The 13,096-nt window shown below is 44.0% G+C and overlaps 1 protein-coding gene across 1 annotated transcript in view; it reads right to left on the reverse strand.

Annotated features, from left to right (window-relative positions):
• afg1lb (AFG1 like ATPase b) overlaps positions 1-12,418 on the reverse strand; it is a 41,773-nt gene extending 29,355 nt beyond the window's left edge. Inside the window, exons 1-6 of the mRNA XM_046298738.1 lie at positions 12,316-12,418; positions 11,615-11,943; positions 8,675-8,732; positions 7,978-8,079; positions 7,583-7,710; positions 4,466-4,565 (exon numbers count right to left, since the gene is read on the reverse strand). Coding sequence (XP_046154694.1) covers positions 4,466-4,565; positions 7,583-7,710; positions 7,978-8,079; positions 8,675-8,732; positions 11,615-11,943; positions 12,316-12,418 — 820 coding nt within the window. The remainder of the gene's footprint in view (positions 1-4,465; positions 4,566-7,582; positions 7,711-7,977; positions 8,080-8,674; positions 8,733-11,614; positions 11,944-12,315) is intronic.
• Positions 12,419-13,096: the final 678 nt, after the last annotated feature.

A 13,096-nucleotide genomic window follows, 5' to 3' on the forward strand; every position in this document is an offset into this window, starting at 1 on the left:
TCACTTTGTGTACGGGGGCATCGTCATGCTGAAACAGGAATTGCCTTCCCCAAACTGTTGCCACAAACTTGGAAGCACAGAATCGTCTAGAATGTCATTGTATGCTGTAGCATTAAGATTTCCCTTCACTGGAACAAAGGGGCCTCGCCCGAACCATGAGAAACAGCCCCAGACCATTATTCCTCATCCACCAAACTTTACAGTTGGCACTATGCATTCCGTCAGGTAGCGTTCTCCTGGTATCATCCAAATTCAGATTTGTCTGTTGGACTGCCAGATGGTGACGTGTGATTCATCACTCCAGAGAACGCGTTTCCACTGCTCCAGAGTCCAATGTGGCCAGCTTTACACTCTCCAGCCGATGCTTGGCATTGTGCATAGTTCTTAGGCTTGTATGCGGCTGGTCGGCCATGGAAACCCATTTCATGAAACTCCCAACGAACAGTTCTTGTGCTGATGTTGCTATCCAGAGGCAGATTAGAACTTAGTAGTAGTGAGTGTCGATTTTTACGTGCTACAGCACTCGGCGGTCCCGTTCTGTGAGCTTATGTGGCTTACCACTTCACGGCTGAGCCTTTGTTTCTCCTAGACGTTTCCACTTCACAATAACAGCACTTACAGTTGACCGGGGCAGCTCTAGCAGGGCAGAAATTTGACAAACTGACTTGCTGGGAAGGTGGCATCCTATGACGGTGCCACGTTGAAAGTAACTGAGCTCTTCAGTAAGGCCATTCTACTGCCAATGTTAGTCTATGTCAATTGCATGGCTGTGTGCTCAATTTTATCCACCTGTCAGCAATGGGTGTGGCTGAAATAGCAGAATCCACTAATTTGTCCACCTACTTTTGTATATATAGTGTACCTTCTTAGTGGAGAGAACAACAGTTGGAGCTACAGCGCATTTGGAAAGTATTCAAGAACCTTGACTTTTTCAACATTTTGCTACGTTACAGCCTTATTCTAAAATGTATTAAATTGTTGATGTTTTTTTTGTACCTCAATCTACCTTTTTACCTCAATCTACACACAATACCCCATAATGACAAAGCAAAAAAATCTAAAACTTTAATATCACATTTACATAAGTATTTGAAGCCCTTTACTCAGTACTTTTTTGAAGCACCTTTGTCAGCGATTACAGCCTCAAGACTTCTTGGGTATGACGCTACATGCTTGATATACCTGTATTTGGGGAGTTTTTCACATTCTTCTCTGCAGATCCTTTCAAACTCTGTCAGGTTGGATGGGGAGTGTCGCTGCACAGCTATTTTCAGGTCTCTCCAGAGATGTTCGTTCGGGGGTGCAAGTCCAGAGCCACTCAAGGACATTGAGACTTGTCCCGAAGCCACTCCTGCGTTATCATGGCTGTGTGCTTAGGGTTGTCATGTTGGAAGGTGAACCTTCGCCTCAATCTGAGGTCCTGAACGCTCTGCAGCAGGTTTTCATTAAGGATCTCTCTGTACTTTGCTACGTTCATCTTTCCCCCTCGATCCCAACTAGTCTCCCAGTCCCTGCCACTGAAAAACATCCCCACAGCATGATACTGCCACCACCATGCTTCACCGTAGGGATGGTGCCAGGTTTCCTCCAGACGTGACGCTTGGCATTCAGGCCAAAGAGTTACATTTTGGTTTCATCAGACCAGGGAATCTTGTTTCTCATGGTCTGAGAGTCCTTTAAGTGCCTCCAAGTGGGCTGTCGTGCCTTTTACTGAGGAGTGGCTTCCGTCCTGCCATTCTACCATAAAGGCCTGATTGGTGGTGTGCTGCAGAGATGGGAGAACCTTCCAGAAGGACAACCATCTCCACAGAAGAACCATCTTGGTCACCTCCCTGACCAAGGCCCTTCTCCCTTGATTGCAGTTTGGCCAGGAGGCCTGCTATAGGAAGAGTCTTGGTGGTTCCAAACTTTTTCCATTTAAGAATGATAGAGGTCACTGTGTTCTTGGAGACCTACAATGCTGCAGAAATGTTTTGGTACCCTTCCCAAAATCTGTGCCTCGAAAATCCTGTCTCTTGAGGTCTACGGACAATTCCTTCTACCTCATGGCTTGGTTTTTGCTCTTTACATGCACTGTCAACTGTGGGACCTAATATAGACAGGTGTGTGCCTTTCCAAATCATGTCCAATCAAATGAATTTAACACAGTTGGACTCCAATCAAGTTGTAGAAACAGTTCAGGGATGATCAATGGAAACAGGATACACCTGAGCTCAATTTCGAGTCTCATAAAGGGTCTGAATACTTTATTTTTAATATATTTGCAAAAAAATCTAAAAACCGGTTTTCAACTTTGTCATTATAAGGGTAGTGTGTGTAGATTGATGAGGAATTGTTTTTATATATTCAATTTCAGAAGAAGGCTGTAAAGTAACAAAATGTGGAAAAAGGGAAGGGGTCTGATTACTTTCCGAATGCACTGTATACTACGCATAACAATGTGTGTTGTGAGAAGGCTCCTATCAATGTAGTAATGGTTTGAAATAAGCATGTTTACAGCAACTTTAATAGAAAAAGTAAGGAGGAAGCAGATATAACACATTGAAAAAGTCAATTTTTTACTGTGGGTGGAGAAGCCTAATCATACAGTCCACATCCATCCTTTCAGGTTGTGTGTGAGATGCAACATTAGATCTAATTGAAATGTAAGGTGGCCTGACCTACAATGGACCTGAGAGGCAAGCAGCTAGATACACCACAATCTCTAGTGTGTAAACCTTGAAATGAAGCATTCACATCCATTAACACAAGTGCATCTAAAGGACGACAACTGCTCTGCTCTAGCTACACAACAACAGACAAAAACAAGCGTGTGCTGGGGAGCGTGACACATCGTCTCTAAGTAAGTTCCCCTTCAATCACATAACCCACTTTAGCTGCTTTTGATAGCCTAGCGCCATCTATATGCCACATATCCCACTTTAGCTGCTTTTGATAGCGCTAGGCTATCTATTCAACACATAACCCACTTTAGCTGCTTTTGATAGCCTAGCTAGCACAATCTCATGTGGAGATCAATAAAGGAGGAATCCTCCTTTACTTTCATGTCAGGCTGTCTCTGAGGGCTTAGTGTTCCATTTGCCTTCTAATTAAAAAACAAACAAGCATCTCCATCAAGTTTGCGTGGTCTGCCGCTTTGTTCTTAATGGCTGGTAAATGTCAGACAAGCTTGTCTTTGTATATGAAAGAGAGAGGGATCTCGGTTGCCATCAACTGGAAACCCATTGAGCGACGAGACATTGATGACGTTAACCCTGAGAAGAGAGCCAACGTCATGTCTTTATCTCTCGCTCTCCTTCCATTCTTACTCCCTCTCTCACTCTCCCTCGCCACCTTGCTCACTTAGCATTAAATGTAACATCACAGCCTTGACAAAAACGACAGCGGTGGAATCAACAAAGAGAGAATGAGAGAGAGAGGGAGGGAGGGAGGGAGCGAGAGAGAGGGGGAGATTAAAGAGTTTAAATGGCTTGATTCATGGAACATGTATCAAATAATGTTCTCCTTCTTTCATGATTAAAAATAACGCTTTGAACAGTCTTTGATCCAGACAGGCAACACACACCACTGGACTTCAGGTGATTCAGATAATACAGTGGTATGGAGAAAAAGACAAGGAGGGAGATGTTCAACATCAGTTCAACAAACAGAAAGAAGCCTAGTTCACCCCAGAGCCATATATTTAAATGTACGTCTGCGCTTTTACCCCTCGCTCTTTCCTTCAGCATCATCATCAGGGCTGTGTTCAGTAGGGAGAAATGTTTTGGAACGGTGTGAAACAGGAAGGAACTTCTCCCATAAGAACACAGCATTTATGGCGGCAAGTAGCCTTGTGGTTAGAGCGTTGGGCCAGTAACCAGAAGGTTGCTGGATCGAATCCTCGAGCTGACGAGGTAAAAATCTGTCGTTCTGCCCCCGCCCTGTTCCCCGGGTGCCAAAGACGTGGATGTGGATTAAGGCAGCCCCCCGCACCTCTCTGATTCAGATGGTTTGGGTTAAATGCGGAAGACAGTTGGACAACTGACTAGGTATCCCCCTTTCCCATTTGTTTTTGCCCAAATTGTGAGTATAATTGGAAAACAATGGAGTGAGCTATATGGAAGAGAACGGTGAGCTTGACACGATGTGAAGTGGACAGGTTGGACTGGATGTGAATTGGAGAGGTACTGTAGAGTTAAAGAAGCATGTTCAACAGCACAATAGGGAGAAAGGAGAGAGCTGCATTGTTATACAAGCTGACAATGGTGTAGGACTGTGACTGTGCGTTTGTGCTACAAAATCAGATAACAGTGCAACTATACCACAGTTATGCGTGAATGACGCATGAGTCGTGTGAATCATATGAGTCGTGTGAATCATACGAGTCCTATGAATCATATGAGTCGTGTGAATCAGAAAGGTATCCGAACTGTAGTATCTCTCCTTAAGAGACTCAGTACAGAGAACGAATTTACTTTGACCTCACCGTCAGGGGGCCTGTTGGAGGTGGCCACCACCACTACCCCGGTCCTGAACAACGTCTGAAACAGCTGTTTCAGAATCATCGCATCAGCGATGTCAGTCACCTGGAGGGAGGGGGCGAGAGAGAGAGAGAGAGAGAGAGAGAGAGAGAGAGAGAGAGAGAGAGAGAGAGAGAGAGAGAGAGAGAGAGAATTTAAAGGCAGCCAGACTACAATGTGCCTTCTCTTGTGGCAGACAAGCATATGGTTGTGAGTGCATATATGTCAACACATGGGAGCTGAGAATAACCACGCAATCTCCTGAGCTGATTAAAGTCATTTAGGTGTACGTCATTTCTATTCTTTCACCCTGGTCATGGTCACACCCGCCATCCCATTGCAAATGGTCACGAAGCAGCTTTCTGTCATGGACAAGTAGCCAAGCCAACGCGGCGAGGCTGAGCTAATCAACTAAACAGACAAAGCGAGAGAAAGAAAAGAATAACAAAAAAATGAAAGCAATATGAATTCAAACAGGGGCCACAATGGCAAACAAAGCGACTCCCAGATGGCCGCACAAAAGGTGTGAAGTGTGTGTGATTGTGTGTGCGTGTGAGATGGAGGACATTTTGTGAAGAGGGCCCTGGCGGCGTTACTGTCCCTGAGCTGCTGCTGGCCTCTACAATCATTATCCATTAGCACTATGGAACCGCTGGCTTTTCCACCAACAGACAACTACACGGCACTATGTTGAATCAATCCACACATGTGAAGAGGACATTGGCAAACATAATGAGCGACTGATTGACTGACCATCTTACCAAATAGTAAAACTGTACTGTACTTCTGTCCCCCGCCCCCAATATCTCTATGATCACTAATCTATCTCCTTGGTGAAATCCACTCTAATGTATTTCATTAGGAATCAAGCAGACTGTAGTCCATGTAGGGTTGTCCAACTTGTGGATAAGAGGAACGGTGTTCCTGGTCCCTCCCCCTCCTTAACGTCCCTCTCTTTTCCTTGCCTTAAAGACACTTATGACTGCCATCCCCACAGCATATGCTGCCTTTCTTAGCCTGGAGTGTCTTCTACTTTCACATGCTAACCCCTATGAACTCTGCCAATACTACATTAGCATCGGAGCTAAAGCCTTGATTTTGCAACAAGGCAGCAAGAGGCACTCTCCTTCAGCAAATTATGGTGTGTGTGTGTGTGTGTGTGTGTGTGTGTGTGTGTGTGTGTGTGTGTCACATCCACATAAAGCCAAGCCAAGGTGCCTGGGCCCTATATACTCACTGAATAGGCCCCATTTCCTCCAGCCGTTATTTTTCATTTTAATTTCAAAAGAATCATTTAATTATGACCTTTATCCAACCCGTATTTGTTTATTCATGGGCCCTAAACACACCACACACTCCAAGGGCCGATATTGATTGCTGAATACGAAGAGAGGCGGGAGAGATAGATACGAAAGGTTTCCCAGAGAAGGGGGGCTAATATACTGCACTTGTGTAACACAAAAACAACGGTGCGACCGCCGCCACCACCACTGTCGATATTCAAATGAGCATCCAATTACTCTAGCGGGGAGTCAGTTTACCGCGGCGTCGCACTTGGGTGCCAAATTAGGCCTCTTTTGATCTTACACCCCTTTACGTACACAACAACACAACCTGAGTAATTTCACAGATAGGCCCCACTGACTGGGGTTCTGAGACAATGAAAGCCTGAGGCGCTTTCTTCCCACTCTGTCTCTGTCCTCAGTCTCTCTTCCTCAGTCTCTCCATCCCTCTCTCCGTCTCAGGCGTCCTTCTCAATGCCCAGTATTCATTAGAGAGACTTGGAGGGGGACAAAGGGGGGGGGGGCTACAAATTACTGATAATGGCACAGTGCTAATGAAGAGAAAGGAGAAATGTCATTAGCATTTAAGAGGATAAGATCCATCTGACCCGCTGCTGCCGCCAGTCGCTTTCCAGCGCCACTCACTTAAGGAAGCAGGCGAGTGCGACTGATACCCACATAGCCTAATTTGCATGGCTGAGTGGAGGAGGATGCTGATTGGTATGGACCCTCAACTCCCCCCACCCCCCCACACACACTCTGTTCCCCACTCCTTCCTTCCCTCCCTCCCATTCGTCCTCTTGTTTATGCATCATATACAACACACGTGTGTTGTCCATATTCGCCGGTAGCAACAGTCGAGAAGCAAAGAAAGCAAAGCAGCAAGGCAACCATAAACAAAACAAATCAATGAGGATGTGAGAGGAGAGTGTGCAGCAATTTAAAATGTGAAAATAGACAATGAAAGGAGAGGCTCTTGTTCCACACCGATGCACCCTGGGAGTGATTAGAGAGAGAGAGACATTGCCTTGGGTGATCTTTGACCCCCCCCCTCCCATAAGGATGAATGATAATACCTATGAGTCTTATTGTTGCTCACTGAGAAGCAAGGCTATATGCCTCTCAATGCAGATATCAACTAGCCAGCATGACAAAACAGCTAAAAAGCAGAGTACTGGTCTTATTTGTCCCAGTGGATACATCACTACTGTTAGGATTGTCGGAAAGGCAACATTTATTTTAAATACTGCTGGACTGCTTATAAGAGGTACCTATGATCCAGCGCAAATGTGTGGGGATGCAGCTTCCTTCATGTAAAACATCTGTTTCAGTGCCTCTAGTAGGGTTTCAGAGTGCTGCTACACTCACACCAACCACTAGGTGGCTTCAGCCCTGTTTAAGTGAGTGTGAGGACACTTAGCACCTTGCCCTCAGATGGCTCTAAGCAAGAGTAGGACATGGGGAAATACTCTAGTCATTAGCCTGCCTATGATCTAGCCTACTGTTCATCAGTATAAATGAGATGTTCATGTTTTGAAGGATCTGCTAATTCTGTCCATGTCATCATCCCCATTAGCTGGCACATAAAACTCCACTGACTAAATCAGCGTTCTGTCTTATTAGTTTGTGCAGTCGAGAGTTAATGGGAATTACAGTGTTTGTTGTTTTGTGCCTTTTGTTATGCTGTTTTTTAACTATAGTTTGTTCTGTGTTCAAAAACACCTGCTTGAGTCACCTCATGTCCTCCTTGTTCCACACACACACACGCACGCACACACACACACACACACACACACTCACCTGAAACTCATCAAAACACAAGACACAGGTTTCATTGCTGATCTCCATGGCAACCGGCGAGATGGGGTCATAGGTGAACATTTTCCCCAGCCTCCGTTGAGGAGTGCTTTGTTTCCTCCGGTGGATCCCTTAAACAAGGTTACACAATCGTCAGACACAAACATCTTAAAGCACACCTGCATCTGAAATTCAAACCCCCTAACAATGCATAGTAGTAGTAACAGCAGTAATTTCACTTATATGCATAATGGTACACAATTATGGCATCAGGATCAACAGAGAGTGAGGTAAATATACGATACAGAATGTATGGAGGTGTCAGACTTGCTCAAAGTCAAGCAAACAAACCTCTGACAGCTGTATATTAAGAGACATACTAGGAGGAGAGTACTAACTTTTGTGGATGTCCAACATGAAGCTGTTAAAATGGACCCTTTTCTTACGTCCGTTATCCACGTGAGAGTAAAACATATCCATAAGCATGGTCTTCCCTGTGCCTGGAGTTTCCCCCCAAAAAAGACGGACAAGAACGAAACATATATTCATCATAAAATATAGTTAACAATATCCCCCCAGAAAAGCATGAAAGATGACAATACCATGCCTATTCAGTAGTAACAGGGTAAGCCACAAACTGAATCTAAGTAAGTGTTAGAACTATCATATGTGTTATAACCTATAGATAATGTTTTAACTGGCAGATAATGCATTATATTTAGCAGATAATGGGTTATACTTTGTAGATCATGTTTTAACTAGCAGATTATGTCTTATAACTTGTGGGTAATGTGTTGAAAGTGAGCGCCACCCGGTATGAGGTGGACCTATAGAGTTGCTTGTAAAAGGTGGATGGAACAACTGCCCCCGGTTAGAGGGAGACAGCTTAGTAGGAGATGGGTTTATTGCCAGCTGCAACACACACTAGCATTACAGGAGAAAAGCAGTGATTGTGATAAATGTGATAGAAGTGTGAAGATGCATGGTATTTTAGGAAGTGACACACACTAAAGGAGTCGAGAGGTGGTAGTCCTTGAATGGAGAAGTCCAGAGGTGAAAGATAATGTGTTACAACCTGCAGATAATGTGTCTTACCAACATCACCATGGATATAGAACCCTCTGGGTGGTGGTAGGGGAAGCTGGCGCTCCTCCTGTGGATTAAACATAAATAAACAGGCATGACTGTCACCAAAATGTCAAATGTAACAATGCTTGTTTTTCACAACATCTTTCACAGATGCTTGTTGTCATTGACAATAAGCATGTCAATCCAGCTATTATGAGAATTGGAATGAGATGGGTCATATTGAGAAAGGGGATCACTGAGTAGCTAGCTATATTAATGAATTATCATTGAATCAAATTACACTAGAAAGTATAGGCCTATGGAACATAGACTATTCATTTCCATATCATTGTTTAAATCCGGAATTACCGTCAGGGCATCAAGCCTTGGAGTACTACAGTATGATTCCAGTTCTCTAGACAACTAGCCTACTGCAGTGGAGCAAGACAAAGGACATCTAATCAACAAGACAGGGTTCCCACGAAGAAAGCATAATCAGCAGAACAATGGGGGGGGGGATAGGGAGGACTGTAGAGGTTCATCCGAGGTCTAGTGCAGTGTTTCCCAACTCCAGTTCTTCAGTACCCCAAACAGTACCCATTTTTGTTGTAGTTCCGTACAAGCACACCTGATTCAACTTGTCAACTAATCAACAGGCCCTCAATTGAATCAGGGGAGTTTGTCCAGGGCTAAAACAAAAATATGTTACGTTGGGAGGACTGGAGATAGGAAACCCTGGTCTAGTGGACGTCTACAAACCCACCGGGTTGGACTGGCTGATTGAGATACTGTGTTGAAGTGGTGTGGTGGTGGCAGTGTTAAGTCATTCCTGAATTGTCCTGATTTTATCCTACAATCACATAATCATAGGCCCACTGTTTGCAACTTCTTGACCAGGTTGTTGTGGAAAAAGATAAGTTGTTGTCCTCCGTAAACTACCTCACAGATAATGTTTTTTTGGAGCAGATTTAATTTAGCCTACAATTCAGCAGCAACATTAGTCAGTGTCCACTGCCCTTCATGAAGCACCAGACTCTCATATCTCACGACAATGGCTGATTCATTGGTGGAAAAAAAACATTCCTCCCCTTCTTCCCACCCTCCCGTCTCCCTGTCCTGTCTTCTCCGCCTCTCTCCTTCCCTGTCCTGTCCTCCACTGAGGTGAAATGCTGGAAGACAGTGTGTGACTTCTCACTGACTTTCCAAGCTGCTCTCTGGAAACGCGGGCAGTAATTGTCGGTGGTGGCTGGCAGCCATGTTTTAATGTTACGGCAGAGTGGAGAAGGACAAGGAATGCCTCTCCTCAGTCAGTCGGCCCTCCACACAGCTCAGTCGCCAATTTTCACTCTCACGCTCATCCTGCACCGGCTCTCGAGTGTAGAATAGCTCACGGGCAAAAAGTTCACGTGTCAACAGGTTAGTGTCAGAGGTTGAGATCTTTGTTATAGACCCCATTTTTATATCCTGTAACCATAACAATCAGTCCACTTCTAAGAAAGGTGAAATGTCAATGAGGACTGTTATGATGGTTGGGTATCTTAACAACTGGTAAAACTGACCAAGGCCTAGTAGACAGGATGACCAATCTGACTTGAATTGGGGTGGATCCTTCATAAACACTGTACCATTGTAAGCCACTACAAAAACATGCCACATTGGGTCAATATTAAGTCAAGTGTAGTCTGCTCATAGTCAGTCAGAGTACAATAGTGAATGAATGCCAACAGAGAGAGCAGACAGCAGCAACATGACCTGATTCAAAACAGTGTAATTGCATAAGAACTCTATTCATGTGGTGTGTGTGTGTGTGTGTGTATGTATGTGGCAGACTGACAAACAAGGATGAAGAGGAGAGGGGGTACACATCAGTATTTTCAGTCCGGAATGTACTAGACAATGGGGATGCCCTCATTACTGCACCGGGATGATGAGAGAGGAGAACCAGGGCCACCACAGCAGGAGGTCTCTCTTTCCTGCGATCCAAAACATCTCATCCTACCCCGCTCTGTCAGTGTGCCTGCCAGACCCCTACACCCCCACCCCATAGCATAGACATCTCAACCGTTCCCTGACCTAAAAAAAAAACAGCCCCCCCATACAGACCTAAAACCGCCACACCCACAAATACACGCACACCCCTTACCCTCCCACTGACCAGGGCTCCAAAAACATTAGGGGTACAAAGAAAGTCAGTGTGGCAGGCAGATCCTCTGTAATGTCCCATGGTGCCCTGCTCCAAAATGTTTGATGTCAATGGAGCTTCGTGCAAGGCTAACAGTCCAGATACCATTCAATTTATAAAGCTCATCTAGCAGAATTAAGCTATTTAATGATTGGGCAATGGCAATCTAACTGTGTATGACTAGGCCTAATAATGGTGTTGTGTCACATGTAGACCTTATGGATCAGCTAGACTACTATTGAACTGAGGAACAATGTGGCTTTCCACAAACGCTCTACAACTGGTAAAGGGAATTTTGCTTCGGAGCATTGCTTGGTTTGCAAAACTCTGTACATACTAGTAGTTGTTTTATTGTACTGCAATCTATCCCTTCTCACTGAATCGAGTCTTGATAGTGTTTCATCAACATTCTCTCGAAAGCACACAGGGCCATAATGTTAGGTGAGGGCAAGCCAAATGTCAGGAACATTATAATCAAGTGACTAATTGCTTCTGTTTGCTAACTGGGACACAGTAGGGGGAAAACACTGGAGAATACTGATCCAGTTAGTTAGAGGCATGCTGTGAGTGAGTCATCCAATGACAATCCAGCATTCTCCATCAACCTTAAAAGTATAGGAAGGAGAAAGCTTCTATGAAAGTTGTAATAACTATGATGCAATATTCACATAGGAATAAATAATATCAACTAACCATGCAATACAAAAAGGACAACCATTCAGCATGAAATGATGTATTGCATCAATGTGTTGCATTAGCTAGTGCATCAGTCATGTGATCTATACCTCTTCTGTGGGAGCATCATCCCCTTCAGTTTTGCTCAGTTTGTAATCGTTTACTTTCTGTTGATTTGCTTTGCTGTCTTTTGCCTCCTTCACCTTAGGCTTGGGTGGGGTCAGGTAGATGCTGTTGGAATACCCTCGCAGGGTTTTCTGCAGTTGCCCCAGCTGATGTAGAGCATCTATTTGTTGAGTGTCCTCCACTAGCGAGCCACAGCGGATGAGACTGTCATAGTGCTGCTCAATAGTTCTGGTGGACGCCGAGGTGTCTGCCCTGGCTTTGTTCAAGGGGGTCAAAGGTGATGTGGATGGATTACATGTGCTTGTTGTGTAGCCTGGCAAAGACGAGGATGAAGACAACGATACAGTGTACCATCAACACATACAGTCGACATACAACAGCAGATTATTATCAACACACAACTATAATACTGTATGTTCATGTTAGGAATTAATAGTTGATCATCATGCCAATAAGTCTCATCACATTTATTTTTGTAAATGGGAGTGTATCAAAGACTAAGAGGCTAGCTAGTTAGCCCTTTATGTACTGTAATGCACACCAAATCAACGTGCTAACAGGCTACAGCTAGCAATTTACGTTAGCTAATGTTATGCAAGTTATCTAACTGTAAGCTTGGACAACAGTATCAATCCTCTGAATGATCCCCAAATGAAACATTTGGACAACATGTAGAATCTCTCACCTTTTGCAATGCTGCTCGTGGAAATCCAAATGTTGTTTTGAGTGTGTTTTATTAAATATCTACCTAAACATCTTGTTGCCAAAGACGATGTGTAGGCCGCCATCTTGATTCAATGGAGAGAAACTTTATTTATAATCATCTATAATCACCAGAACAGTTATGACACAAGCCATTTTCTTTGTAATAAACTACGTTATGGGCGCGTTATAAAGCCAATCAAGATGTTTAACATTTTATATGTCTTGTAAAGTATATTTTTGTACACGTAGCTATTTTGTTGAATTTGTGAGGAATGAAATGCAACACTTTACACGGCTAATTTAACACTGACTTGCTAATATTTCTGATAGTATAGTACAATTATCAGCCAATTAAATGTGAATGCGCTGAGACATCAGGACTACGTTCAGTACGTTTTTACGTTCTTGGAGCATTCAATTGAGCGGAAAGAACCAGTTGAAAAACGGAGTGTTTGGGTTGTGGGTTGAGGAACGCTCTCAGCATGGCTATTTCCCTTTAAATACGTAACTTATTGCTTCAAGCCACACCTCGCGCACCCACCAAACGTTTATTCAATAACGTTTTGTGGCAACATGTCGTTCAGTATAATATGTTCCGCAACGTAGCAAAAGTTCAAGAGAACTAAACGCACCTCTATTGTAAATGTATGGCGCTTTCAAAACTATTGGGAACTAAGAAAAATCGAGGTCAAATCATAATGTGATCAGGTCGGAGCTCTAGAAAGATGCCAGAGTTCTCAACATGGAATTCCGAGTTGGAT

This window comes from Oncorhynchus gorbuscha, linkage group LG14 (assembly GCF_021184085.1).
Source record: "Oncorhynchus gorbuscha isolate QuinsamMale2020 ecotype Even-year linkage group LG14, OgorEven_v1.0, whole genome shotgun sequence".
NCBI classification, from domain to species: Eukaryota; Metazoa; Chordata; class Actinopteri; order Salmoniformes; family Salmonidae; genus Oncorhynchus; species Oncorhynchus gorbuscha.